The sequence below is a fragment of the Hypanus sabinus genome, unplaced genomic scaffold (genome assembly GCF_030144855.1).
Source record: "Hypanus sabinus isolate sHypSab1 unplaced genomic scaffold, sHypSab1.hap1 scaffold_1258, whole genome shotgun sequence".
NCBI lineage: Eukaryota > Metazoa > Chordata > Chondrichthyes > Myliobatiformes > Dasyatidae > Hypanus > Hypanus sabinus.
This window is the reverse complement of record NW_026779323.1, coordinates 93337-120430: the sequence shown is the minus strand read 5'-3', so window position 1 is coordinate 120430 and position 27094 is coordinate 93337. Positions and strand designations below refer to the sequence as shown.

The 27094-nt window shown below is 45.3% G+C and overlaps 1 protein-coding gene across 2 annotated transcripts in view; it reads right to left on the bottom strand.

Moving 5' to 3' along the window:
* Positions 1-3168: 3168 nt before the first annotated feature.
* The window catches only part of LOC132386685 (NACHT, LRR and PYD domains-containing protein 3-like), a 45042-nt gene continuing 21116 nt past the window's right edge, over positions 3169-27094 (bottom strand). Inside the window, exons 2-11 of one of the 2 annotated variants that reach the window (XM_059959030.1) lie at positions 21759-21926; positions 18013-18104; positions 16228-16394; positions 10996-11167; positions 10833-10898; positions 7081-8836; positions 6037-6123; positions 5706-5876; positions 5383-5550; positions 3169-5218 (exon numbers count right to left, since the gene is read on the bottom strand). In XM_059959030.1, the coding sequence (XP_059815013.1) occupies positions 5131-5218; positions 5383-5550; positions 5706-5876; positions 6037-6123; positions 7081-8836; positions 10833-10898; positions 10996-11167; positions 16228-16394; positions 18013-18022 (2685 nt within the window). In that variant the 5' untranslated portion in view covers positions 18023-18104; positions 21759-21926 and the 3' untranslated portion in view covers positions 3169-5130. Of the gene's footprint in view, positions 5219-5382; positions 5551-5705; positions 5877-6036; positions 6124-7080; positions 8837-10832; positions 10899-10995; positions 11168-16227; positions 16395-18012; positions 18105-21758; positions 25822-27094 lie in introns of those variants that run through there. The other variant, XM_059959029.1, reaches the window with a different exon arrangement.

Sequence of the window (27094 nt, the reverse complement as noted above, 5' to 3'; positions counted from 1 at the left end):
GAGAGAGAGAGAGAGAGAGAGAGAGAGAGAGAGAGAGAGAGAGAGAGAGAGAGAGAGAGAGAGAACCATGGCAGAGTTTTCCAAACCAAGAAAATACAAAACGTAGTTCACCCCATACACTGAAGTGTTCCCCTGCCTACTAGAGGTCAAAAATACTGACAGTGTTGCTAGCTGCACTGTCTGCAACCGTGACTTTTCTATTGCCCATGGTGGGTTAAATCACTGCTGAAGTGAGTTTAACAGGTGTCATTCGTTCATCAGCATAGCTAACGTTATTTAAACTAACTGGCTAGCTGCGAAGGAGCTACTGTATTGCAGACATCCCAGCTTTCCCGGAAGTACCGGGAGTCTCCTGCAAATTGATGGCGCTACCTCCCTGAAATGTATTTTTGCAGAGTGGGATTAATTTAATTCAACGAGTCCTTCGGTCCTTCTCCGCCGTTCATTTTATCCAAGGCGTCGCTCCCTCCTTGGTCCCGTTTCAACCCGGCCAAACGGGATGTCCTTCAGTCACCACGTCTCTCCCTTTTCATCAACAAAATTAACGATGCTGACGGCCGTTTTCAATCGACGTCTCACCTCCTCCCTTCCCGGCGCTCACTTTCAACAAGACATCACAACCGGAAACTGCCCCGTCAGACCGTTTAAGCGAAGGAGCGGCCATTTTATGTCAGAGCAATAGATCATTTTACATCGACCCATTACTCCGTCTCTCTTCTCAATGTGCCACTGATTCCATTTCGGCCATTTTACCCGGTGCGACTCCCCCACTCTGTTGTCTGTCCATCACTCTCTCCCCGTCGGCCATTGTATCAAAGGAATCAGGGACTATTTTAGATCTGGCCGCCACTCCCTCTGACTTGTGGCGTCCATTTTCTCTCGGTGCATCCCTCCCTCCCTCCCTCCGTGGAAACCATTTTCAAAGCGCGCCTCACTCCCTCCCTATTGACAATGCTATATTGGGGCGTCACTCTCTCCCTGGTATTAATTTTATATTCTGGTTTTAATCCAGAATCCAATATTTAATCAGCACACAACTTTCCCCGCCCCCCCCCGTGATAATTTTCAGTCGGTGCACAATCCCCACTCTGTTGGTCATTTTAACTCCGCCTGTCACTCCCACTCTCTTGTCGGTGTATCACTCCCTCCCTGCCGGTCACAAGAAACAAGGTGACAACGGCCATCTTAATTCCTCCCATCGCCCCCTCCATGGCGCCCATTGTCACTCAGCCCATCACTTTCTCCCCCGAGACCATTTTCAGTCAACCTTTCACTCCCTCCCTAGTGACCTTCTAAATCCTTCTGTCGTTCACTCCCTATTCACTATTTTCATTCAGGAGCCCCTCGCAGGAAAGACACACTCGACCACCCTCCACTCGATTGCGCAGACTGTTTATCACAAACAATAAATATATCGCAAACAATAGAGACCGATCCGACATCCTCATCTCCGGATCCTGTGCGTCATCACTCCGAGTGTCATGGAGAGAGGAGGATACAGACACCGGGAAACGTGTGCGGGAATATTCCCGGTGTCGATACAGAGACCCGACACCGTGCGCGGTAAAAACTCTCGGTGTGGAGACAGAGATCGTGAACCGTACCTGGCAAAATTCCCTGTTTGGGACATGGAGACCAGGAACCGTGCCCTGTATAACTTCCGGTCTGTTATGTGGACGCCGGGAACCGGGCGCAATGAATCTCCCGGCGTGGGGACACGGAAAGGGTAAACCTCTCCCACACGCATCCCACTCCCGCTATCTTCAGGAAGACGTGCCGAAGGTTCTTCAGTCCGATCGTATCCACCGTCTCCGCCAGGAGATGAGCATCATCAGTGTAACAAAGTCGTCAACATCCACACCACCCTTGACTGTCCGTGTAACTGATAAACCATCGGCGTTCTCGACAAATTCCATAAAAGCCGCTCCGAGTTCTGTCACGTACAGAATTCAAGCGTCCCGCTAACTAACAGGATCACATTCCCGTTGGAAATAATCTGAAAGGAGTCCTATTGGGAGGCCGATGGTGGGAGTGAATGGGAAGGGCCAGATCCCACTGGGAGACTCCGGACGACAGGAGTGAATGGGAAGCGGTGCAGACGGTGCCAGTAAATGGGAAGGGACGGGGCTCAGTGGGAGTGAAGAGGAAGGGGTTGGGCCCAATGGAAGTTTGGCAATACAAGCGAATGGGTAGGGGTGCGTCTCGTTAGGAATGCGGATGGGTGGAGTGACTGGGAAAGGGTGGTGTCATTGGGAGTACGGATGGTGAGAATGAATGGGAAAGATTGGCATTTGATTGGGATCGCTGTCCGTGTGAGTGGACGGGAAGGGACGAGGTCCTGTGAAGAGTGCGGACCGTGGGAGAGGACCCGAAGTGGTGGAGTCCCGCTTTGAAAAATTATCCACAACTTAGATTTCATCCTGGGCTACTTTTCAACCCTACAAGTCAAATGTGATCGTTAACTGCTATGGTTATTATTCCCGTCTGTACTCCCCTGCCCGTTTGTGCCACCTCCCACCCTCTCCTGGTCTGTGCAAACTGCATCCCTCCCCGTCTCTGTGACCACTTCTACATATATTCATCGTGTGTGCGTGTGTGTGTGTGTATTTGTGTGTGTGTGTGCGTGTGGTTTCCGGTTCCAAGGTGAACACAGTGTGAGTCTCCACTCAGTTGATACACTACAGAGACGTTTTTATTTTCCCCGTGTCTGACCCCGGGTGTGTGTGATGCGACAATGTGGAGGGAGCATCACTCTGTGTCTGACCCCGGGATTGTGTGATGGGTCGGTGTGGAGGGAGCTTCACTCTGTGTCTGACCCCGGGAGTGTGTGATGGGATGCTGTGGAGGGAGATTCACCCCGTGCTAACGCCGGTCTTCCATCCACCATCCCTCTCATACTAGGAACCTCAGTAGACTTACGTCTGATATATCAGTCGATGTAACTGTCTGCGGGGGGCGGGAGGGGGACAGTTAGCCAGGAAGGGGGTTGGGTGGAGATGAGATCCTGGGCACCCAGACTCCGGCAGTCCGACCTCCCTCAGTCTGGAGCTGAGAAGCTACTGTGTCAGTGTGAGGAGCTCCGACCCACTGTTGCAGTGCACAGGGTGCGGGGTGGGGGGGGGGGGGCAGCAGAAACCTCAAATAAAACTCGAGTCCGACACCAGGACAGGAAGTTACAGCGGTTTATTGATTTCATCATGACAAATGTAAATTAAGCAATGTTGGCCATTTGAATTCTGTCCATCACTCTCTCCCTGCAGGCCATTATAGCAAAGGAATCTAGGACTATTTCAGGTCGGGCCGCCACGCTCTCTGACCTGTCACCTTCTGGCGTCCATTTTCTCACAGTGCAGCCCTCCCTTCCTCCCTGGTGACGATTTTCAACGTGCGCGTCAATCTCCCCGGGTGATAGTTTTATATTCTGGCTTTAATCCAGAAACCTATTTTTAATCAGCACATAACTCCCGATGTCTCCTCCCGGTATCACCCCGGTGATAATTTTCAGTCCCCACCCTGTCGGTCATTTGAACTCTGCCTGTCACTCCCATTCTCTTGTCAGTGTATAACTCCCTCCCTGTCAGCCCTGAGAAACGTGGTGACCACGGCAATCTTAATTCCGCCCATCGCCCCCTCCCTGGCGCCCATTGTCACTCAGCCCATCATTTTCTCCCCGGAGACCATTTTCAGTCAACCTTTCACTCCCTGTCTAGTGAACATTCTAAATCCTTCTGTCGTTCCCTCCCTATTCACCATTTTCAATCAGGAGCCCCTCGCAAGACAAACACTCTCGACCACCCTCCACTCGATTGCGCAGACTGTTTATCACAAATAATAAATATATCGCAAACAATAGAGACCGATCCGACTTCCTCATCTCCGGATCCTGTGCGTCATCACTTCGAGTGTCGTGGAGAGAGGAGGATACAGACACCAGGAAACGTGTGCGATAATATTCCCGGTGTCGATACAGAGACACGACACCGTGTGCGGTAAAACTCTCAGTGTGGAGACAGAGATCGGGAACTGTGCCTGGCAAAATTCCCAGCCACGTTATGAAGAGCGGGGACCGTGCCAAGTATAACTTCCTGTGTGCTATGTGGACACCGGGAACCGGGCGCGATGAATCACCCGGCCTTGGGACACGGAAACCATAAACCTCTCTCACATGCTCCACCAACCCCGGCCATCTTCAGTCCTTCAGTCCGATCCGATCCTATCCGCCGTCTCCGCCAGGAGATGAGCATTGTCAATGTAACAAAGCCGTCAACATCCACAGCACCCTCGACGTTCCGTGTAACTAATAAATGTCAAATTTTGTAAACTCCGCACCCAGTTCGGTCAAATACTGAATTCTGGCGTTCTCGCCAATTTCCATAATCCCATTCCCGTTGGAAATAATCTGAATGGAGTCCCACTGGGAGGCAGATAGTGGAGGTGAATGGGAAGGGCCAGATCCCACTGGGAGATCGGATGACAGGACTGAATGGGAGTGATCAGACAGTGGGAGTAAATTGGAAGGGGCGAAGCCCACAGGCAGGCAAACAGTGGGACTGAATGAGAAGGGACGGGGCCCATTGGAAGTATGGACGATGAAAGCGAATGAGTAGGGATGCGTCCCATTAGGAATGCGGATGAGTGGAGTGAATGGGAAGGGGTGGTCTCATTGGGAGTGTCGATAGTGACAATGAATGAGAAAGAGTGAAATTTATTTGGGATCACGGTCCGTGTGAGTGGACGGGAACGGACGGCGTCCTGTGAGGACTGCGGACCGTGGGAGATGACGGAAAGGGGTGGAGTCCCGTTCTCCAAAATTATCCTCAACTTTGATTTCATCCTGGGCTACTTCTCGAGCCTAGAACTCAAATTTGATTGTTAACTGCTATGGTTGTGATTCCCATTTGTATCCCCCTGCCCGTTTTTGCCCACTCCCATCCTCTTCCGTGTCTATCCCCAGGAGTATGTGATGGGACGGTGTGGAGGGAGTTTCACTCTGAGTCTGTCCCCGGGAGTATGTGACAGGATGGTGTGAGGTTGCTTCACACTGTGCTTGACCCCGGGAATGTGTGATGGGACGGTGTGGAAGGAGCTTCACCCTGTGTCTGACCCTGTGATGTTAACACATTCTGATGTTCACAGATGCACGGTCAATCCAGGTCTGGGTTCCTGCAGAGCTCTCAGTTCGTTCCTCCCTTTCTCTCCAAACTGATTCCCCAGCAACCTGAAACAGATGGAGGAATAAAGATGAAATAAACAGTTTTCACAACAGTGTCATTAACAGGGGACCGGGGTTATTGTTTCAATAGCACTCACAGACAAATATCACCAGGAAATCCACGGATCCGCTGACATTTTATCAGATTGAATGTTAACACAAACACTCACTCTATCCGCTGCAGACTCGGGAGGGTAAGTATGAAGCGGCGGAGGGCAGGGACCCATCGGTCTGTGAGCGAGTTCCATCCCAGGCTCAACTCCCTCAGTGATGGTTTTGTACTGAGAGCAGAGATGAGATCCTCGGCACCAGAATCTGTGAGACCGACACGACTCAGCCTGGAGAAGAGAGAGAGTGAGGGTGAAGGACACAGAGAGACAGGAGACGGTACAAATCCACAGTGTTTATCAGTAACACAATTACTGATCACATTAATGTTCAGTGTCAGACACCCAGTGACTGTAAACACAACCTCCCACAGTCTGGTACTAACCTCAGTTTCTGTATTTTACACTCCGGGTTCCTCAGAGCCGCAGACACCAGTTTCACTCCTGAATCTCCGAGTTTATTATCACTCAGGTTCAGCTCCGTCAGTGATGGGTTTGTACTGAGAGCGGAGGCGAGATCCTCGGCTCCAGAATCTGTGAGACTGACTCCCCCCAACCTGGAGATGAGAGAGAGAGAGAGTGAGGGTGAAGGACACAGAGAGACAGCAGACGGTACAAATCCCCAGTGTTTATCAGTAACACAATTACTGATCACATTAATGTTCAGTGTCAGACACCCAGTGACTGTAAACACAATCTCCCACAGTCTGTACTTACCTCAGTTTCTGTATTTTACACTCTGTGTTCCTCAGAGCTGCAGACACCAGTTTCACTTCTGAATCTCCCAGTTTATTCCAACCAAGGCTAAACAAAAATAAACAAGTTGATGAACAAAGTGATTCAAACCGTGGGTTTGGGGGAATTTCTCTCACTCGGATATTTCAGGAAACATCAAACCCTTCAGTAAATCACTGATCGGAGTTCACATCACTGTCAATGTCCCTCACTGTCCAGCTCCAGGGTATTCACCGAATGTCAATAATTTAGTGTGCCGGTGTGACCCTGTAAACTCAGCATATTCTGTCCAATTTCCCGATGGTTAGAAAACTGTTCCTGATATGTTAGGGTTGAAGTGTGGGAGGAAGTGCCATAGTGAGGAAGATTCGTGAATGAGGATATGTCGATGGGAGTCGATAGAAGAGACTCCATCTCTGAATTCCCAGCTCCATAGAAGAGCTGGGAAGACAGAATCAGCAGGACGAAGGGGGATGAGGAGGAGGATGCTGATGGGAAAAGATAATCCCACAAGATGGGACGATGCAGAAATTGATTGCACAGGAGGGTTGAGTCTGAACGGAGGCCCACAATCGGGAGAGGAGATGCACGCATTGGGGACTGGGTATCTGGCGGTGAGCACAGTCGCACAGGTGGACTGATGGTGATAGTCGCACACGGGGAATGGCAGGGGAGAACAATCTCACAATGGCATTTCTTTCCTTCTCCCTGGGACGGTCTGCTGACGGTCTCTTGTCCCTCACCGGGAAGGTTGTGTGAATCTCTGACCCACCTGTTGCAGTCAGTGTTGCTCTGGGTGTCAGTAACAGTGAGAAGGAACATTGTCAATGGACGTGTCACAGGCAGCGGGAAACACAGGCAGCCAGTCCTTTGATTTAATACAGTTAAACCAATGGCCACTGTTCACTAGGCATTTGGCAGAATTCTTCACAATCTGATTTATTACAGTTTTATCCCAGTTTCTTTACATTGAAACAACACAATGGAACAGTTTCACAGTTCAGAGTGAGAGATAAATCAAGTTACCTCAACTCCTGGCACTTGTGCAGCCCGGGTCCCAGCCGGTGGATTCCTTCGCAATGAATGAGGCAGTTCTCAAGGTCGAGGTGTTTTATTGTATCACAGAGTCTGATGACATGAGACAGGACTGCACAGTCAATCGGGGTCAGTGTCATTCCACTGAATGAAAGTGTTTCCACAGATCCCAGTGCGGCCTGAGCCAGTCCACTATTCTGAGACTCAAACAGGTAGTGCAATGTGTTCAGAAAGCTCCTTTTACCAGCATCACTCCATGTGTTTCCAATCTGACGTTTAACCTCCTCCTTCACCCAGTCAATCACCCGGCAGGTTGTTTCATTGGGAAATGGACCCAGAAACTCCTCCAGGCCCCGAGCTGTCATTGGGGAGGTGAGACCAGCAAGAAAACGGAGAAATACCTCAAATCGCCCATCTGTTGTGTTGTGGGCTTCAGTGAGGAATTTCAGGATATCCCCGGGATGTGGATTCAGGAATTGTGCGACTGAAGCTACAAACTCTTGGATGGTGAGGTGTGGGAATGTGTACACCACGCTCCGGGCAGAATCCTGTCTCTCCAAAAGCTCCATCAGGAACCCGGACAGGAACTGGGAAGGCTGCAGATTGTACTTGATCAAATCTACATCTGTAAATACAATCTTCTTCTCGGACACTCCTCTGAAGGCCAACTGACCAACCCTAAGTAACACATCACGGGGGTTCTCCATCTCACGGCCGTGGTTTTTCAGGATGTTGTAAATATAGTAGGAGTACAGTTGGGTGATAGTCTTGGGAACTTGCTGGGGGTCCCTGACTCTTTGTGTGAAGAAGGGGCCCAGTGCCAGAGCGAGGATCCAGCAGTAGGAGGGGTTGTAGCTCATGGTGTACAGGATCTCGTTCTCCTTCACATGTTTGACAACAGCTGCCGCCACCATTTTATCTTCAAAATGCCTGATGAAATATTTTTTCCGTTCCTCACCAGAAAATCCCAGGATTTCAGCCCAGACACTGATCTCAGCCTTTTCCAATAAATGTAACGCAGTGGGGCGGGTGGTCACCAGCACTGAACACCCTGGGAGCAGCTTGCCCTGGATTAAACTGTACACAATGTCAGACACCTTGCACTTGAATTCAGGATCTGTGCATGTGGGCTGAGGTTCTGTGTTTCTCCGGCTGTCAGCAAAATCAATTCTGTCATTGAATTCATCCAAACCATCAAATATAAACAGCAATCCCTCTGGGTTCTTCCAGACCTCTCTCAGAATATTCCCAAAGTAAGGATACTGATCCAGAATCAGTTCCTTCATGTTTATTCTGCAGTTAATGGTGTTTAAATCGCGGAATTTGAAACTGAAGACAAACTGGAATTGTTGATATATTTTCCCTGTGGCCCAGTCATAAACAATCTTTTGTACCATTGTTGTTTTTCCGATCCCTGGAACGCCGGCCACCGCTGTGGACATCCCAGATTTTTTTTCCATGTTATGTCTTTTAAATTGTTTAAGAAAACTCCTCTTGAATAACTGATGTATCCGGATTTTTTCCAGCTCTCTGTGGAGATGTTTCTCTCTCAATTCTTCGTGGGCTCTGCCTCTTGCTAACAGCTCATGTTCCACCAGTCTCCGATCTCGAACAGTAGAAATGACCGTGAGCTCAACGTATCGATCAACCAGCTGGAAAACCTTCACCTTCTCCCTCATCAGGATCGTGTTCACTCTCAGTGTTTCAGTTTGTGCCCGCAGAGTCTCCTTGTGTTTCCTTCGAACATCTTAGGACGGAGAGAAATAGGTTGTCTGATGAACATAGACATTCAACGTATTTTCCCGAATAAAAAAAAAAGTTGGTACTTTGGTGCCAGGGTCCGAAATGCCTCTGGACAGACAATATGTTGAGCAGCCAGATGTCTTTTCACAAATTGGTACATATGACATTGGGAGAAAAAAAAGGGAGGAAGTCTGGAAGACAGAAAATAGGGAGATACGAATTAAGCTGAGAAGCTAGAACTCAAATGTGCTTGTCTCAGAATTCTTGCCTGTTTCACACGATAGTAAAGATAGGAATAGAATGAAGTGGCAGTAAATGCGTGGCTGAAGAATTGTGTCATGGGGCAGTGACTCAGATTTCTAGGATAACTGAGACCAATTCTGGGGCAGGTGGGACCTGTACAAAAGAGACATGTTGTACTTGGATCCGAGGGGGGCCAATATTCCTGCGGTAAGATTTACTGGAGCTGTTGGGAGTGTTTTAAACTAATATGGCAGGGGGGTATTTAAATGCTCGTAGCATTCAGAATAAAGTGGAAGAACTCTTGGTGTTGTGGGCATCACTGAGTCGTGGTTGAAAGAAAGCCATAGTTGGGAGCTTAACGTCAAAGAATATACTTTGTGTCAAAAGGGCAGGCAGGACGACATAGGTGGTAGTGTGGCTCTGCTGGTGGAAGATGTAATTGCATCTTTAAAAAGAGGTAACATGGCGTCAGCGAATGTTGAATCTTTGTGGGTGGAGATAAGAAATTGCAAGGGTAAAAAAACTGTGGGAATCATATATAAGCTTCCACGTAGTAGCCAAAATGTTGAGATGAGATTGCAAAGGTAGCTTCAAAAGGCATGTAATAAGGATCATGCCACAGGTGTAATTGGGCACTTCAATATGCAAGGGAAGTAGGAAAATCAAGCATACTTAAGGTGTCGGATCGCATGAGAGGTAATTTATTGAATTCCCACGAGATAGCTTTGTAGAGCAGCTTGTGCTTGAGACTACTCGGGGAAAGTCTATATTAGACTGGGTGTTGTGTAATAACCCAGATCTTAACTGGGAGCTTAATGCAAAGGAACCTTAGGAGGCAATGATCATAAAATGATTGGATTCAAATTGCAATTTGAGAGGGAGAAATATAACATACATGTACCAGTATCGCAATGTAATAAAACGCATTACAGAAATGGCATATAAGGTAGCAAATGTGAGTGGAAAGTTGGAAGAATGGAAAACTTTTAAAATCCAACACCAGGCCACTAAGAAAGCTGTAAGAAGGGAAAACATGAAATATGAGGGCAATCAAGACCATAATATAAAACAGGATAACAAACTTTGTTTTCAGTTATATAAAGAGTAAAATGGAGGAAAGAGTTCATATTGGACCATTGGAAAATGACGTTGGCAAGATAGAAAAGTAACTGGCACGGATATCGGAATGACTGACGAGATATGGAATGATAGAGACAGCAAGTGTGAATAAAAGTGGCCTTTTCTGGTTGGCTGCCAGTGACTAGCGGTGTTCTGCAGGAGTCATTATTGCGACCGCTGCTTTTCACATTGTTAGTCAATGCATTAGATGATGAAATTTATAGCTTTGTGGCAAAGTTTGCGAATGATAGATAGATAGGTGCAGGAGTAGGTAGTGCTGAGGAAGCTAGGCGATTGCAGCAGGGCGTAGACAAATTGGAAGAATGGGCATAAAGATTGCAGATGGAATACTGTTTTTGGAAATGTCCAATAATACATTTTGGTAAAAAGAACAATAGTGCGGACCATTATCTAAATGGGAAGAAGGTCGAAACATCAAAGTTACAGAGGGATTAGCAAGCTTCCAAAGAGGTTAATTTACGGTCCGAGTCTGCAGCAAAAAAGGCAAATGTAACGTTGTCATATATTTCAAGGGTAAACGAAGGTAATAGCAAGGAGATAATGCTGAGACTTTATAAGACTGTAGTCAGACTTTCAGCGTGAATTAAAAACATTGACATGTCCGTTCCATCACTTACCTTTCAGATGCTTGGGCACTTCAGATAAACCCCGCTCAGTGTCCATGTAGGCGACCTGGCCGTCACCTGTTCAAACAGATTAACCTGCATGAAGTCTGTTCTGTGTAATACTATAAATTCATCAGCATTTATATTGTAATACACAGTGTATTGTTCACCGTACCACGTTCCCGTATTTCATTCAATATTCTGCTCAGCTTCGGTAAATGATGATGTAATTTCACAAAGGATTCCCACATCACCTTCCGGGCCCCGGAGCCCTTCTCCATCACCAGATCCAGGAGGAGTTTGGAAGCGTCTGCTCGATGTCCCTTCTCCGCGAGCTCAGTCACGCTCTGTAATGAACAATGGGAAATATATTGAGGAGCGGAGGGATGGGTTCAAATCTACCCTGATCACAGACTGACCCAGCATATTCTGCTCTCCACAGATCACTAACAGACATTGAAGTGTTCAAAGCGGGGTAAAGATTTAAAAAGAAAAGCGAGGGGGTCGTTCGGGACATTCCGCGCCACAGATTGCGGGGTACTTATCCACTTGGCAAAGCTTAGGCGGAGCAGACGTAATGTGAGTGATTGAGAGATAGAGCGTGGAGTTGAGACTTTGTGTCAGAGAGGTTTCAGTGAGGAGAGGCAGAGGCTTTAGGTAGATTTTCTATAGTATTTTCGATTCCTTTTCACAGTTAGAACAGTGAGAATACCAGGCAGGATAGTGGAATGTTCTTCATACAGGGTGTGGCAAGGCAGGGAAACCTCCAATGTCCCCGATAACTACACCTTCAGGAATTAACCATATAACCATATAGTTGCATCCACCTGCAGCTTCTTACAGACTGTGTTCAGGAATTGGAGCTGGATGAACCCAGGTTATTTCAAAAAGCTGCGAGGTCGGCTGGCAGTCGATAAAGGGAGGGAGCTGTTACCAAGGCCAGGACACAGGAGGGGAAAAGAGGACAGGCAGCCACTTCAGGAAACCCCACTATAACAGGTATACGGCTTACAGTTGCGGGGTATGACCTAACAGAGGAATGCCACGGCGATTATGTCTCTGGCACTGAGTTTCGTTTTGTGACACAGTAAGGGTGAGAAGAGTGAACTGCACTGACAGGGGAACTCAAGGGTTAGAAGAACAGACAGGAGATTCTATTAACGAGTACAAGATTTCTGTATGGTGTGTTGCGAAGGTCAGGGAGTCCTCGCTTCGACTCTGAAACTTTCTTAAGGGCACGGTGAGCAGCCAGAGGTCGTAGGCCACGTTGGTACCACTGATGTACTAGTGAAGTGTGATGAGGTCCTGCAAAGTTAGCTCATGGAGTTAGATGCTAGGCTGATGGGCAGGAACTCCATGGCCGCGTTCTCAGGATTGCTACCCATAAAACGTGCGAATGAGGCCTGAAATAGGACGGTGTACAGTCTAACGTGTAGCTGATGAAATGGTGCATGACGGAGTGCTTCAGATGCTTGGATGTATGGGCTCTCTTCCAAGGAAGTTGGGGCTTAGAGACACCTGATCGTTTTGCACCTGAACTGGAGGAGAACTGATACCCTTGCGGGAAGGGTTGTTAGAGTTACATGGGGAGGGGGGAGGTGTTAAACTTGAGTTGCAGGGGGATGAAGAACCAACGTGGATAGTGGAGTGGTTGAGTGGGAAAGATGTTGTTAAGCCGACATGCAAAGTCAGGAAACTAAAGGATAAGCATCGTGAAACTTCTTTTCTCCAAAATGCGTATTATTTCAATGCAAGGAGTATTGTAGGAAAGACAGATCAACCTAGCGCATGGATCAGCTCATTGAATGACAGCATTGTAACCTTTAGCGTGATTTCGTTGGAGGAGGTTCAGGACTGGCAGCTCAGCATTCCAGGGTTCCTTTGGGTTAGACATGATTCGATAGAGCGAGAGGGATTACAGATGGAGGGCTGGCATAACCAGTCAGAGAAAATGTCCCTGCATTGCTCAGACAGGACAAACTGGATAGCCGGTCCAATGAGACTGCATTGGTGAAACTACGGACTAAGAAAGGTATGACCACATAGTGGGATTATATTATAAAGCACCCAATAGTCAAAGGGATTTACAAGAACAAATGTGCAGGGAGATCACAGAAACAAAAAAACAGAACATACTGTGTTTTCATTTATAGACTGGCACTCCGTGTTAAAGCGCTGGATAGGATAGTGTAGGTCAAATGTGTCCAGGGAGTTTCTGTAATCAACAATATATTCATGTGACAACTGGACAGAGCACATTCTGGAATTCCGATCAGGGCACAAGACAGGGCAAGCGACAGAGGTGTGTTCAGGGGAACGCTTTGGATCTGGTTATCATAATGTCATTAGGTTAAAGATCATTGTGGAAAGGATTGGGTCTTGTCCTCAGGTTAAGATCCTAAATTGGAGAAAGGCAAATTTTAATGGTACCGGAAAAGATCTGAGGAAAGCAGATTAGGACAGATTGTTTAGTGGTACAGATGTGCTTGATAAGTGAGAGGCCTTCAAAACTGATATTTTGAGAGTACAGATTTTTAATCCATAAATGACCACAAGTGAAGAGTTTGTACGTTCCGATGTTTTTTTTTGTGATATCACGGCCCTGAGCGCATCGCAAGTATAGGCTTGAAGAATCAAATGAGGTACTTGATGAGTACAAGAAATGCAAGAGCTACTAAAGGAGGAAATCAGGAGGGCCTGATTTATACCCAGGTATAAATTCAAAAATCAAATATGTTTTGAACAAAAATATACCAACGGACTAAATTTGTCCTCTTGAAGTTCAGAGTGGGCCTTTATGCATGAAGCTGGAAAAGGTGGAGGAGATTTTAAATAGATGTTTTTGCATTTACATTTACTTGAGAGACATTCAGAGTCTTTAGATTGAGGTGAAACAGCGGTGAGTTCGTGGACTCTGTACAGATTACAGAAGAGGAGGTGTTTGCTGACTAATGCAGAATAGTGTGGATAAATCCCCAGGGTTTTCCTTCGTACCTTGTCTGAGGCTAGTGCAGAGATTGCAGGAGCTCTAGTAAAGATATTTAAAATGCTAGGTGCAGCAGTATTGGAGGGTAACAATGTTGTTCCGCTGTTTGAAAAGGATGCAAGAATAAGCCAGGGAATTATAGGCTGGTGAGCCTAACACAAGTGGTGGTATATTTATTGGCAGGTATTCTAAGGAACTGAATATGAGTACTTGGATGGAGAAGGATTCACTAGGATTCAACACTAATTTTCGCATGGTCAATCCTGTATAACCAATCTTATGGTTTCTCGAGGAAGTTAGCAAGCGAGTAATGAAGGCACGTGAGTGGATGTTGTCAACATGGACTTCAGCAAGGCGATTGACAAGTCCCTCATGGGAACCTAGTCAATAAGATTAAGTCGCATGGCATTCATGACACGGTAGTAAGTTGGTTTAGATATTGTATTCATGAGAGAAGCTAAGAGAGGTAGTAGAGGTTTGCTTCTCTGACTGGAGGTCTATGACAGGTGGTGTCCTTCAGGGATCGGTACTGGGTCTGGTGTTTTATGTTACATATCTAAACGGTCTGGATGACATGTGATAAACTGGGTCAGTAAATCTGTGAATGACATCAATGTAGTAACAGCGAGGAAGTTTAACAGAGCTTGCAGCTGGACTTGGAAAAGCTGGAAAAACATAGAATGGAGATCAACAGATAGAATTTAATCAAGACAAGTGTGTGGTTTTGCACTATTTGAGGACAAACCACGATAGCACTAAGGCATTGAGTGGTAGAGCATTGAGCAGTGCGGTAAAACCAAGATATCAGGGAATACAGATCAAAAATTGCTTAAAAGTGTCAGGCGTAGATGTCCTGGTAAAACCTTCAGGATATGGGCATTCATAAATCAAAATATTATATACAGAAGTTGAGATAGTCTGTCGGAATTGATGTTACAGGGGCTAATTGGGAGCAATGTGTGCACCAACCGCTCGGAATGATATCAATAAGATTGAACAAGTGCAGAAAAAGTTATATAAAGGTTTGTCAGGACTTGAGGGCCTGAGATATAGGGGAAGTGTGAATAGGTTAGGTCTGTCTTAGAGTTCAGGAGAACCAGGAGAGATGTGATAGAGGAATAAAAGTGCAGAAATGGTATAATGACTGTAGATGCGAACAGGCATGTATTAGTGAAGTTGGGTGAGACCGGAATTGGAGGTCTTGGATTAAGGGTGAAAGATGAAAGAAAATTTGAGGGAGAAAATCTTCACTCAGAGGCTGGTGAGAGTATGGAACGAGCTGTCACCGGAACTGGTATACGTGCATTCAATTTGAACATTTAAAATTATTTGGTTAAGTACATGAATGAGACGGGTATGGATGTCTCTAGTCGGTGTGCAGATCAATGTGACTAGGCGTATAATGTGGAGCTGATGGGCCGAAGAGCCTGTTGCTGTACTGTAGAGTTCAATGACTATGGCTAAGTCAAGCTATGACAGGGCCACTGTTGATATTCCCTGTGGTAATCCCCGGCGAACCGCAGCAGAGAACTGGCAGTGAGGAGCAGACAACAATTGCAGTCCTTTTCTGCGTGTCAGAGAGACCAAAGTCAAATGGTGGTAATGCAGAGAAGGAAGTTTGGATTAAAATTGTCAGCTGTCTCGTGTGGAATGTTAGTGCTAGGGATCATGTTTGGCTCTTCACTAAAATTCAATCTGGTGAGCAATAGGTGAATGTGTCCCAGTAACACGAGGACCATTTGAAAGGAGTTTCTTGGTAATTCCGAGTTAACTGCAGATGCTTGGACTACTTTCAATTGTAAGATTTTGCAGTTCCCAGTGTTAACAGTATATGCTGTGATAATTACAAACTCCAAATGGAACAGTCACAAGGAACAGAATGTAACTGAACCGTGAGGCATGTTGGGAGATTTGATCAAATGAATTAGGGTTAGTAGTTGAAAAGTGAGACGATATTCAGTACTGCCTGTGCAATTGACGATGCGGTTGAAGGTAGACTGGAGAAATGAGCTGAAAAATAGTCACTATATATTTGATTAGTGGGAAAACCCGGGGATAATTAAAATAGTCGGGTGAATGGCCATTAAGTTCGAGTGTTGGGAACATGATGCAATGTCAGACTGAGTGGTGTAAAGTGGTTCTCTGCCCACTTGCAATGTCCGGCAACTGAACGTCACTAAATTCACCTCTCAATCATTGTCTGTATCCTAACCTGTCTAAAAGTGAATGTGTTGAGAAAAATGGACAGAGGCCTATATTGGTTAATAAAGTTTCAGAGTTTCTGCAAACGAAAACTCTTTTCTTCATTTTGACCACAAGCATTACAGGATTTTCACAGCCCAGAGGCGCCGTTACACCGGTTCTGTCGGTCTGTGATAGATTCTGTAGAAGCTACACTCAGCCTATGTTCCAACCACTTACATGATACTCTAGCCCGGTGAGGTGATCCTCGCCCATTAACATGAAGCTGACTCCCTCCACACCCTCCTCAATCGCCTGCTCCAATCGCTCCATGTAGAATCGCGTCAACCGTAGCAGGTGGTGATCCTCACAATTTGACAGGAAGGCGGAGATTGCGGAGTTCAGATCTGTAATCATTCATAGAAGATAAAATTGTAGATGTACTATGCGGATGCAGACACGATGCCAATTTAAACCAATCCCATCTTCAGGAACATGATCAATATCCCTCCGTTCCCGGCCTACTCATGAGTTCAAAAGCCTCTCAGATGCTGCTGAGTATCTGTTTCCAGTCCCTCCCTCGGCAGCTCATTCCAGACATCGATCACTCTCTGTGGAAAATATGCATCCTAAATCCCCTTTAAACTTTACCCTCTAATCTTAAACCTATTCCCTCTGGGATTTGTGGTGAAACTCATCTGCACCCTCTCCAGACTCATCACAACCTCGTCGTGATGTGGTTACCAGATTTTTGCACAGCATCGAAATCGTCTCTTAACTAACGTTCATCAAGTTACAGCCCAACTTTAACAAACACCTCAGCTCATCGTTAGAACCCTACCAATTGTGTTTCCACTTTCAGATAGCTATGCATATCCATCACAAGGCTCGATCATACATCAATCTTACTAATGTTCCCAGCACTCACTGTGAACATCGCTCGCGACCTTGACCTCTCACAAGTGCAACCTCTCACATTTGCCTGAATTAACTGTACTTGTTGACTCTGTTCATATTTATAATTGGATGCTGAACACTCTGACAACAGTCCCAAATTTACGCAACTCCGCCAAGTCTGTAAGTCAACGAATCAGTCCACCCAGTATATCATTTTCAGCAACACATAGTGTATTATTAATTTATTTACATCACACACGACACATGGTGAAGCAGTGATCCTGGTGGACACCTCTGGTCACAGACCTTCAGCCAGAACACCGCTCCTCCAATCCAGACTCCATTTTATGTGCCCAAGACAACTTTGAAATCAATTTACAAATTCTGTAAGACTCCTCAACCCGAAATGTCGATAGTTAATTTCTCTCTACAGATGCTCCCTGACCTGCTGAGTAACTGCAGCATTTTGTGCGGTGCCCGCTCCACTTATCATTTTGTTTTACTTTAATCCTATTCGCCAAGGACATTTCATTGTTTCGGCAGCCCACCCCACCAACCCCCAGATACCCTGTGTAAAATTTCTCTTGTTTACTGTCTTCTGCACACAGCCCGTTCTCCCACAATATAATGATCTTTAAATTGGCCACAGAAAACAAGACACTGGGAAACTCCTCTCACCTCCATTGTTCAACAACCCAAAAATCGGGAGAGAATTCACCATTGCCGTTCCCAAAGTGAAAACAACATCTGTTCCTCTCACTGGCTGTCAGAGGCATTTCCCGCATCAGAGCGTACCAAATGCTGACAGAAATTCTATTTGTCCCCTCGACTGTTACATTGCCCGCTGTTGTATTCCTGTCTGAGTGTTACCCACTCCCACCTTATTCAGGGTCTCCTTCTCCTTTCACTCAGGTGAAGATTTGTGTGGTGAGGGGAGCGATTCGACTCGTTAGGTCCCTGTGCTGGAGCTGGTGAATTGCTCAATGCTCATGGACGTTTTACCATTTGGAATAATGCTTTCTCTCTGCTCCTTTATCGCCCAAGTTTATCCCTCTGAACTATTGATGATTTGACTACACGTGTACCATAAGGACCGAATTTTAATGAGAAAGAGCCCAGTGAACATACCTGTGTCCATTCTGACTCTGACTGACGTTGGTTGATTGTCTTCTTCTTGTCTTCCGTCCGAGTGGAAGAAAGCCCCACCTGCTGGCAATGACCTGAATTACACAAATAAAGGAGTGAGTCAGTTCCTCTGTCCCTCATAATTTAAAACAAGTTCGTAACGTCACTGCTCACCCTCCTACATTACAGGGAGCAAATGGAGATTGGAACAAAGACCTCCAACTGAACACAAAGTTCAAGAAGATAGCAAGGAAGAATAAGGAAACTTACTTAAAGGAGCGATGCACTGAAGCTGAAGAAGCCAGCAGAATTGGAAATAAAACAAAACAAGAGATCTGTTACACAAGATTAGAGAAATCAAAGGAACATTTCATGTAAAATGAGCATAGGAAAAGACAAAGAAGGGAAGGACCTCACAGAAGCAAAGGACATCAAAAGGAGTTGGCAGAAACACACAGAAGAATTGCAGAAAGACCCAACGGCGAAGACACCTGCAATGACCCCCTCATCGATGTAGAGCTGGATGTTCTGGAAAGTGAAGTCGACTGGGCGATAGAAAACATTGCCAATAATTAGGCTGCAGGATGTGCCAGGAGTCCAGTTGAATTGTTTAAAATTCTAAAAGATGGTGCTGTAAACGTGTTGCATGCAATTTTCCATCAGCTCTGGGAATCCAAAAAATAACAATGACCTGTAGGCTGGATTAAGATCCATTTTTATTTCAATACCCAAGAAGTGAAATGTAAAGGATTGTTCAAATTACCAAAACTTACTGACAATTTTCACATCCGAGAAAGGTAATGCTAAAGATCACGCAGGCACGACTCCAACAATATATGGAACACGAACAGCCAGATGTACAAGCTGCTTTTAGAAGAGGCAGAGGCACCAGAGTCCATATTGCTAACCTAGGCTGGATAATGGAGAAATCGCAAGAATTCCAGAAAAGTACTTATCAATGTTTTATTGACGACTCTAAAGCCTTCAGCCATGTGGACCATAATAAACTATGGCAAATCCTTAAAGAAATGGGAATACCATAAGGCTCTGCCTTATGAGAAACTCGTACAATGATCAAGAAGCAACAGTTAGAACTGAGCAGGGAACAACAAACTGGTTCAAGTTTGAGAAAGCAGTATGACCAGGTTGCACACAGTCACCCTGCTTATTTAATCTATATGCTGAACACATCATGATGAATGCCGGTCTAGAGGACACGAGATGTTGGAATCAAATTTACCAGACAAAACTTTAACAATTTCAGATAGGCAGGTGATAATATTCTAATGGCTGAAAGTGAGGAGGATCTGAGGAAGCTTCTAATGAACGTGAAAGAAGAAAGTGGAAAGCTGGCTTCGTGCTCAATATTAAAAAAACCAACCAGTCCTGTTAACTCCGTGGTGATAAATGGAAAGCAAGTGGAAGCAGTGACGAATTTTGTCTTCCTCAATACAAAAAATTCTATAGATGGTACATGCAGCCACAGAAGTAAACGGCATTTATTTCTGGGGAGGACAGAAATGGGGATTTAGAGAAACTACTGAACAGCACAGACATAACATTGTCTACGAAGGACCGTAGAGACGTCTATGGTATTTCCAGTTGAGATGTATGTCTGTGAGAGCTGGATTATTAGTCAGGCTGAATACAAAAAAATCGACGCCTTTGACTTTGGATGCTGGAGGAAAGTGTTAAGAGTTCGTTGGACAGCAAGAAGATCAGAAAAATCAATACTTGGAGAAATACAGCCAGACTGCTCACAAGGAAGCTTGAAAAGCTGAAATATTTTGGCCACATCATGAGAAGACAGGATTCCTTGGAGAACACTCTGTTCGGTAAAACAGAAGGTAAAGGAGAAATTGACAGACTATGACGGATAGATAATATTATTCAGGAAATGCCTATGCCCTTGGGGTATCTTAGAGAGGCAGTTTCCAACAAGGAGGCTTAGTGTGCAGTAACGCTGTTGTATTTGGCTGTGTTCATGGGTTTTCATGTATGTTTTGAACGACAATTAAACGAACATAAGTTGGACAATAATTGCATCATAAATAAAATACTGAAACAATATAAATGTTGTCAGCCAATAACATACTTGTAAATGTTGCATTTTGTCCCTAATGTAGACAAGGAGCAACGATACTCCAAGCATCTGTCCCCACAACACCCACTGGGACAGACTGTTGGCCTAAGGTGCATCTGCTTACTCCGTTGTTTAAACCCCGACTCCTCAAACAAAATGAAGCCACCGGGTCCCTCCAGATAGTAAGATTGTGACTTGCTGTCAAAATCACTCCGACTCCGCACTTGCAGGCAACACTTTATCGGTGTCCACTAAAAATATGCTGAAGTCTTCTCCATCCTTTCTCATTCAGAGGAGATAAAACCCCTGAACTCCCACTTCAATCTGTCGCCCTTAAAGCTCCGCCAACTCCTTGTTAAGGAAACCCCTTAATGACGAAGCCCATATCCCCATTGCTGTTATGCTAAATTGGTATTTGGTGTCACCAAGGAGAGCCAAGTAAATGTTACGTCACTTCACGAGAGATACCGGGCACGCGCAGCATGCTGAAATCGTCTCAACGTCAGCCCGAGACTGACGAAGCTCCGCGAGGGGGCGCGCTTGGGTGGTGAGCTGGTGCGCGTGGTAGATGGGGAGACTGTGGACCACAACCCAAATGCATAAGTGGACCACTCGGCCTACCGAACCTGCTGCTGATCTGATTTAAACTTTTTTTACGCATTCTCCCAAGTTCATTCCGATCGCACTTCAACCCCATTCTTTATAAACAAACAGAGCTTTGAATGGAATAAAAGGGTATAATTTCACTGGTCAGTGAGTAGGAAGAGTTCCTAACTCCCGCAATGAACACCGGCAAAAAATAGGAGGGTGAGAGGGTGAGTGGGAGTGGGGTGGGAAGAGGAGGGTAACCTGTTGCTTCTTATCACTACATGATGCTCTGTCCACAGGCAATCCTTCCAAAGTCTCTCTGAACATCGCATCTACCTTAATATCAACTGCTTCATAACCAGACCCAACACGCTGCTTCCCATCCGAAAAGAACTGAGTTTAAACCGACTCCGTCAGCGACAGCAGTCCTGGCTTCAAGGACATTCGTTCATCTCAAGAACAGGTATAACCCGTGCCTTTGGTACAGGGTCAAATGGGAACATTGCAAAACCTACTTCTTGTTAATCGTAGATTCATAAGTTCTGACAATTTCTTGGTAGAAAAATGCTTGTTGACTCCAGACTATGTAAATGTAAATTATTGGTTGGCATTTGCTAGTTAGAACTGAAAGAAATGTGGTGCTGGGACATTTGGCTCCAAGAGGGTTTGCTCTTAGCAGAGGCTTGCATGACAACGAGGGCAAGTATATCATTGCAGCTTGTAATAGACAGAGCAGTCAATGTCATGTTGCTGTATTTCATGGTAATTCCGCATTTCTGCAATCACTATAACAGGTAGCGGTTGCGGCGTCTTATATTGGGAGGGAATTCTCAACGCTTTTTGAAATTATTATGACGTAATACAGACAAACAAGGAAACATGAGAAGTGAGAAGTTTGAAATGAGCAAACAGCATGAGGGAATATGCGTGGCTTCAGAGAGATGGGATGCTGACAGCACAGTAGTACATCTGGAATGGCGCTTCTAGGATTTTTCAGCCTCCCTCCAGCTATTTCCTATTTTCTTTGGTACAGAAATGTAATGTCTAAAGGACCAGTGTTTGAGTAAATGAGACTCACCAAACTTTCTCCTGACTGAGCCAGTGTTAACTCCGAGTCAGAAGGGTTCCCTCGAGTTGGTGCTTTCAGTCCTCCGGTTGGTTCCTTGTTACTGTTCCCTCGTCTTCAGTTGTGGTTTGCTTTCGGTCACGGGCTTTTCTTCCAATAAACCTCTCACCGCAGGTCCAACTTTAACCAGACAGATAATGATGTATGTAACTATTACAAACGAGATCAAAGCATTAACCTGAAATTTAAATCTTGAACGCATATATCAGGATCCGAGTGAAGAAATCTGGAATTGGAGGAACTCATCAGGCCAGGCAGCATCTGTACGTCAACTCTACTCTCTGCTATTGATGTTTTATGGCCTGCTGAGTTCCTCCAGCTTTTTGTGTGTGTTGCTTGGAATTCCAGCATCTAAATGTTTTCTCTTGTTTGTTATGGGCTACAAAGAAGTCATTGTTCAGTCACGGTATAAAGTCTGTCATAATATATAGGAGTAGAATTGGGTGATTCGGTCATTCTAGTCTATTCCATAATCAATATTGGAGGATTTTCTCTCACCACCGTATTCTTGCTTTCCTGATATAATACGCAACCTATTTAGCAATCCAGAACATGAATATATCCAATGATTGCCCTCAACACTGCATCTGGAGATTTTCACTTGATTGAGATGGGATAAAAAAAAGTCATTGTTCAGTCATGGTATCAGATACAAGTCATAATATATAGGAGTAGAAATAGGTGATCCATAGTCAATCATGGAGCATGTTTTTTTTTCCAGCACTGTATTCCTGCTTCCCTGCTATAATACTCAATCTATTTAGCAATCCAGAAGATGATATATACCCAACGATAGACTCCACCACGCTTTGTAGTAACAAATTCCACTGATTAACCAATCTTTGGCTCTCATCTCAGTTTCAAAGTGAAGCTTCTTTATTCTGAGGCAATACACTCAGATGCTAGACCGTCTAATCAAGACACCTTCTCTATTCCCACTGCATCCAGACTTCTTGTCATTCAGTCGGTGTAAATCATCAAGCCCGCCCTATCTTCTCCTACTCCTCCAACCAACCCCCTGAACTCCACTGAACACAGGCCCAGGGCCATCAAATGCTCCACATGCAAAATGCTTATCATTCCTCGAATTATTCTTTGAACCTTGTTAGCAAAAACTGTACTGAATACATTTGCGGGGAAAGAAAAAACAGGACATTTGGTATCAGGATAATGGGAAAAACTGTGGTTTCTTTACTCTTCCATCAATTCTTACTAAACGAGCGCAGGGGCACTGATCCATTCGCAGGAGATTTAAAGTGTTCCAGGGTGAATGTAGTAAAGAGAAACTGGAATTACTAGAAACGCTTAGCAGGTAAGGAACAGCCGTGGGGAGAGGAAAAAAGTTAACAATTCGGTTTCCTGACCTTTCGTCAGAATGAATTCAAACATCATCCAGTTTTTAGCGGAAAATCTTGGATTCTTCTCCATAGAGCGGTGGGGACTGAGAGAAAATCTGATAGAGGTTTATAAGAGTATGAAAGACATAGATAGTATGGGAGTATGGGAGTAGACAGGGAGTATGATTTCGCTGTTTTGAAATGTCCAATACCAGAAGACATGCAATGAACGTGTGAAAGAGTAGATGCAAAGGAAATGTGAGGGTAATTTGTTTTACTCAGAGGGGTGTGGATGCCCGGAATGCTCTGTCTGTTATGGTGGTGGAAGCAAATACATTGGAGGCGTTTGAGAGTCGTTTAGACAGGCACGTGGGTGTGAGGAACATTGAGAGGATATGGACATTGTGTAGGTAGGAATTAGTTTTGGGAATGGGGGGGTTGATTTGCTTCTCAGCTGGTTTGGCACACCACTGTGCCCGAAGGGCCTGTTCCTGTGATGTACTGTTCCATGTTCTGTTCCATCTTCAGCATCTCGAGTTTCTGTTTGATTCTCACTGGCAGATAGACAGGTGGCAGTGAGGGGGGATTTCCAAATGTGAATTGAATTCTGAAACCCTGGGCTATTTCTACTGGTGTAAACACAAAACAGAGTATTTAATCACAGCCTCTCCCTGTGAGGGATAGAATGAGGACTCATTCTCTGCTTTACTTCAAATGGAAATTCAGAACCAAACATCTGAGCACAGAACAGGAATACTCGCTCAACAGCTCATAAACCCAGACAACTTAATCCCTGATGCATTTATCTGGGTCAAAACAAGTGCGGTATCCCGGGATCCAACCTCAGAGGGTCACAGCCCACACCGAGAGCCTCGCACATCTTTTCCAGATCTCACACTGAGGGATTCACGCTACCAATATCCAGCCACCGGAGACGTCTGCTTCATTGCGGAAGGAGGAACACCCAGCCGCATCTATAAAAGCACCAACGTGGACCAAAGCCCAAACACCACAATTTCCATATTCCTGGAGACCCCATCCCTAGATTGTATCTCAGGCACCAACTCTCTCAGGGCTCTTTGCTGCCGGTTATATGCGGCAGTGTCTCAGCTAATCCCAGTTCAAAAACTTACACTCCAACACCAACCCATGACAGAACTGGAGCCTGATGATCCTTTGTCTGGACGGAGAAACATGGATATTGGGTCCTAAAGAGGGCGCTGATACATTTCAACTTGTCTCGACAGTTAGATTGAGCATATTTGTTCATTATTTTATTGTTGAGGGCGGTGTAGCCCAGGTCAATTAGCAGCCACTTTTCCCGGCGTATAACAGGAACTAAATGTTTTAAATATCAAATTGAAAATATAGCACTGGAAGCACAGTACATGAGATTTATTTTTGTTCTTTTGATGCACAAAACACTGACTGACTGCAAGATGTTTGACACACAGAATAGAATTGCATAGATGCAATCCCTACAATCATTAGTTGTTTCTTCATTCCAGCACATACATCATCCATCCCGCACAGTGAATGCTCAAAGCCACTCTCTCTCCGCTGAGATTCAGAAACCAGACAGCGATAAACATGTTCAGCTCTTCTTGCAGCTCTGGTGAGCTGTTGCCCTGGCAAAGGAGGAAGTAGCTCGCAAAGATAACCGAAAAAGGAAATAACACATTCAATGCGACATGTTCTGAGTTTCATTATGGCAAAGATGAACAGAACATTCTGCCATTTTGTAACGGTGAAACTAAAATTTCAGCTGTTGTATTTACCTTGTCGAGGTGCATTCAGTAAATTTCCTGGTAGTTCCAGCTCTACAGAGCTCTGAGCAGTGCAGACTCTCGTCCAAAATAAAAACACAATGTTGGATACCACCTGTCTGCAACAAATGTGGTTCATGTGTAGAAGTTTCAATTGAGATTCACAGAGCCCTTAGAGCACAGACACAGGACTGTTAGCCCATTCACCCCGTGCCATGTTCGGTGTGGTCCCATCCCCCTGCACCCAGACCACAGCCCTCTATACCTCCCTCTACCCAACCATCTCTCAAAAACCACAATTGAACCTTCATCTCTCACTTCTGCTGGGAACTGCTTCCGCATTCGCACCGCCCTCTGAGTGAAGTAGTTTCCTCTCAGATTCCCCTTAAATGTGTCATTGTTTCCCCTAAATCCATGATCTTACCCAACCTGAGGGGAAAATGCCTACCTGCATTCACCCTATTTGTACCATCATAGATTTCTATATCGCTAGCAGGGGTTCCCAACCTAGGGTCCATGGTTCCTTCCTTTACTTGTAGCTGTATATACCCCATCATTCCCCTGTTCTAACCTGTTCAACCTACCACTATAATTATTTCCTTAAATACCAGCAATGTCCGTGTAATTTTCCTTGCACTCTTTCACGTTTATCGATATCTTTCCACCAAGTAGCTGACCATAACTGCACACAATTCTGCATACTTTGGAATCACGGTGTCGTTTACAACTTTAGCATTAATATCCTAACCCTTCTTCTTAATAGGCTGCGTGAGATAGAAATGTCAATATATGCCCAAAACTCGCTTGAAGACTCTGGTGTTGCCTTAAAGGAATTGTGAATCTGTAACATCCACGCCAGGACAATCAGGCTTAAACCAGTTATTTTCCCCAAATAGAAAGCCTGATCAACACCTCTACTCACTAACCCACCCTCCACATCCCACCCACTAGTAGTTTAACATTTCCTGACAGTTCTAGACATTCCTGTGCCTAACGTCACTTTATGGACGTATAATCAATGCCAGTCTCAAATGTCTAGAAACTCCTGTGTCTATCGTCACTTCAGGGACATGCGAACAATGTTTTTAAACTATCATACATTATATATTGTGTTTTGTTTATTGTTGTGATTGTCATTTTGTTTTTTTGTTTTTTTTTTCTGTCTTGCTTTGGATCCAGAGAAACAATTATTTTGTTCTCTTTTACACTTGTGGACTGCAATGTCATTAAACAATTTTGAAGCCACGACCAACAGCCTCCGGAACAACTTCTTCCACCAGGCCATCAGACTGATTAATTCACGCTGCATTGAGTGTACTCTATATTATATGGACTGCTCAATACATTATAAATTATTATAAATTACTTTCATTGCGCATTGCACATTTAGACCAAGACATAACATAAAGATGTTTGCTTCTCATGTATGTGAAGGATTTAAGAAATCGATTCAATTTAATTCAATTCAATTCACACTTACTAATCGTACCTTGTATATTCAGATACAAATCAATGGCATGAATAATGAATTACAGAGGTGTCGACACTGACACACACATCCCACTCGTCACAGGCCTCCATTCGCTAAAACCATTTTCGATCATCTCCCTCTGCTTCTTGTTCTCGATCCCGGTGTGAATCCACCTCCCCAGCACCCCGTGAATCCCACGTGACCGAACCTTCCCGATCAGCTGCCATGCGGGATCTTATTACAGACTTTACCAAAGTTCAGATGCAACATCACTGCCCAATTTCACCCAACTCCCCAGTTAACTCTTAAATAATCTCCAAAATACTTGACAGGTATGATGTCCTATTGGGCAGTGTGGACGGTGATTTCCCCATAACCAATGTCCAACGGCCCGGGATTTCAGCTTCACTGTAGACTGAGGAAATTCCGATCCCAGCTGTCGAGTTACCAACCTGGACCGAAGCCCGTATACTGCCAGTTCCATATCCTCAGAGTCACCGGCCCAATATCATCACCCATACAAAGACGCTTTGGTGCCGGTCATTTGCCGTGGTGTTCCCGCCATTTCCGATTCACAAATTAAGGTGGAATTTGATCCTAATGACCCTCTGGCGGGGCCGGTGCTCAGCCTGGTTCTTCGGTCTGTATAGAGGATGCAGATATGCAGATACACTTCAGCCTGTCCCCAGCAGCTAGACCGAGCACATTTGATCA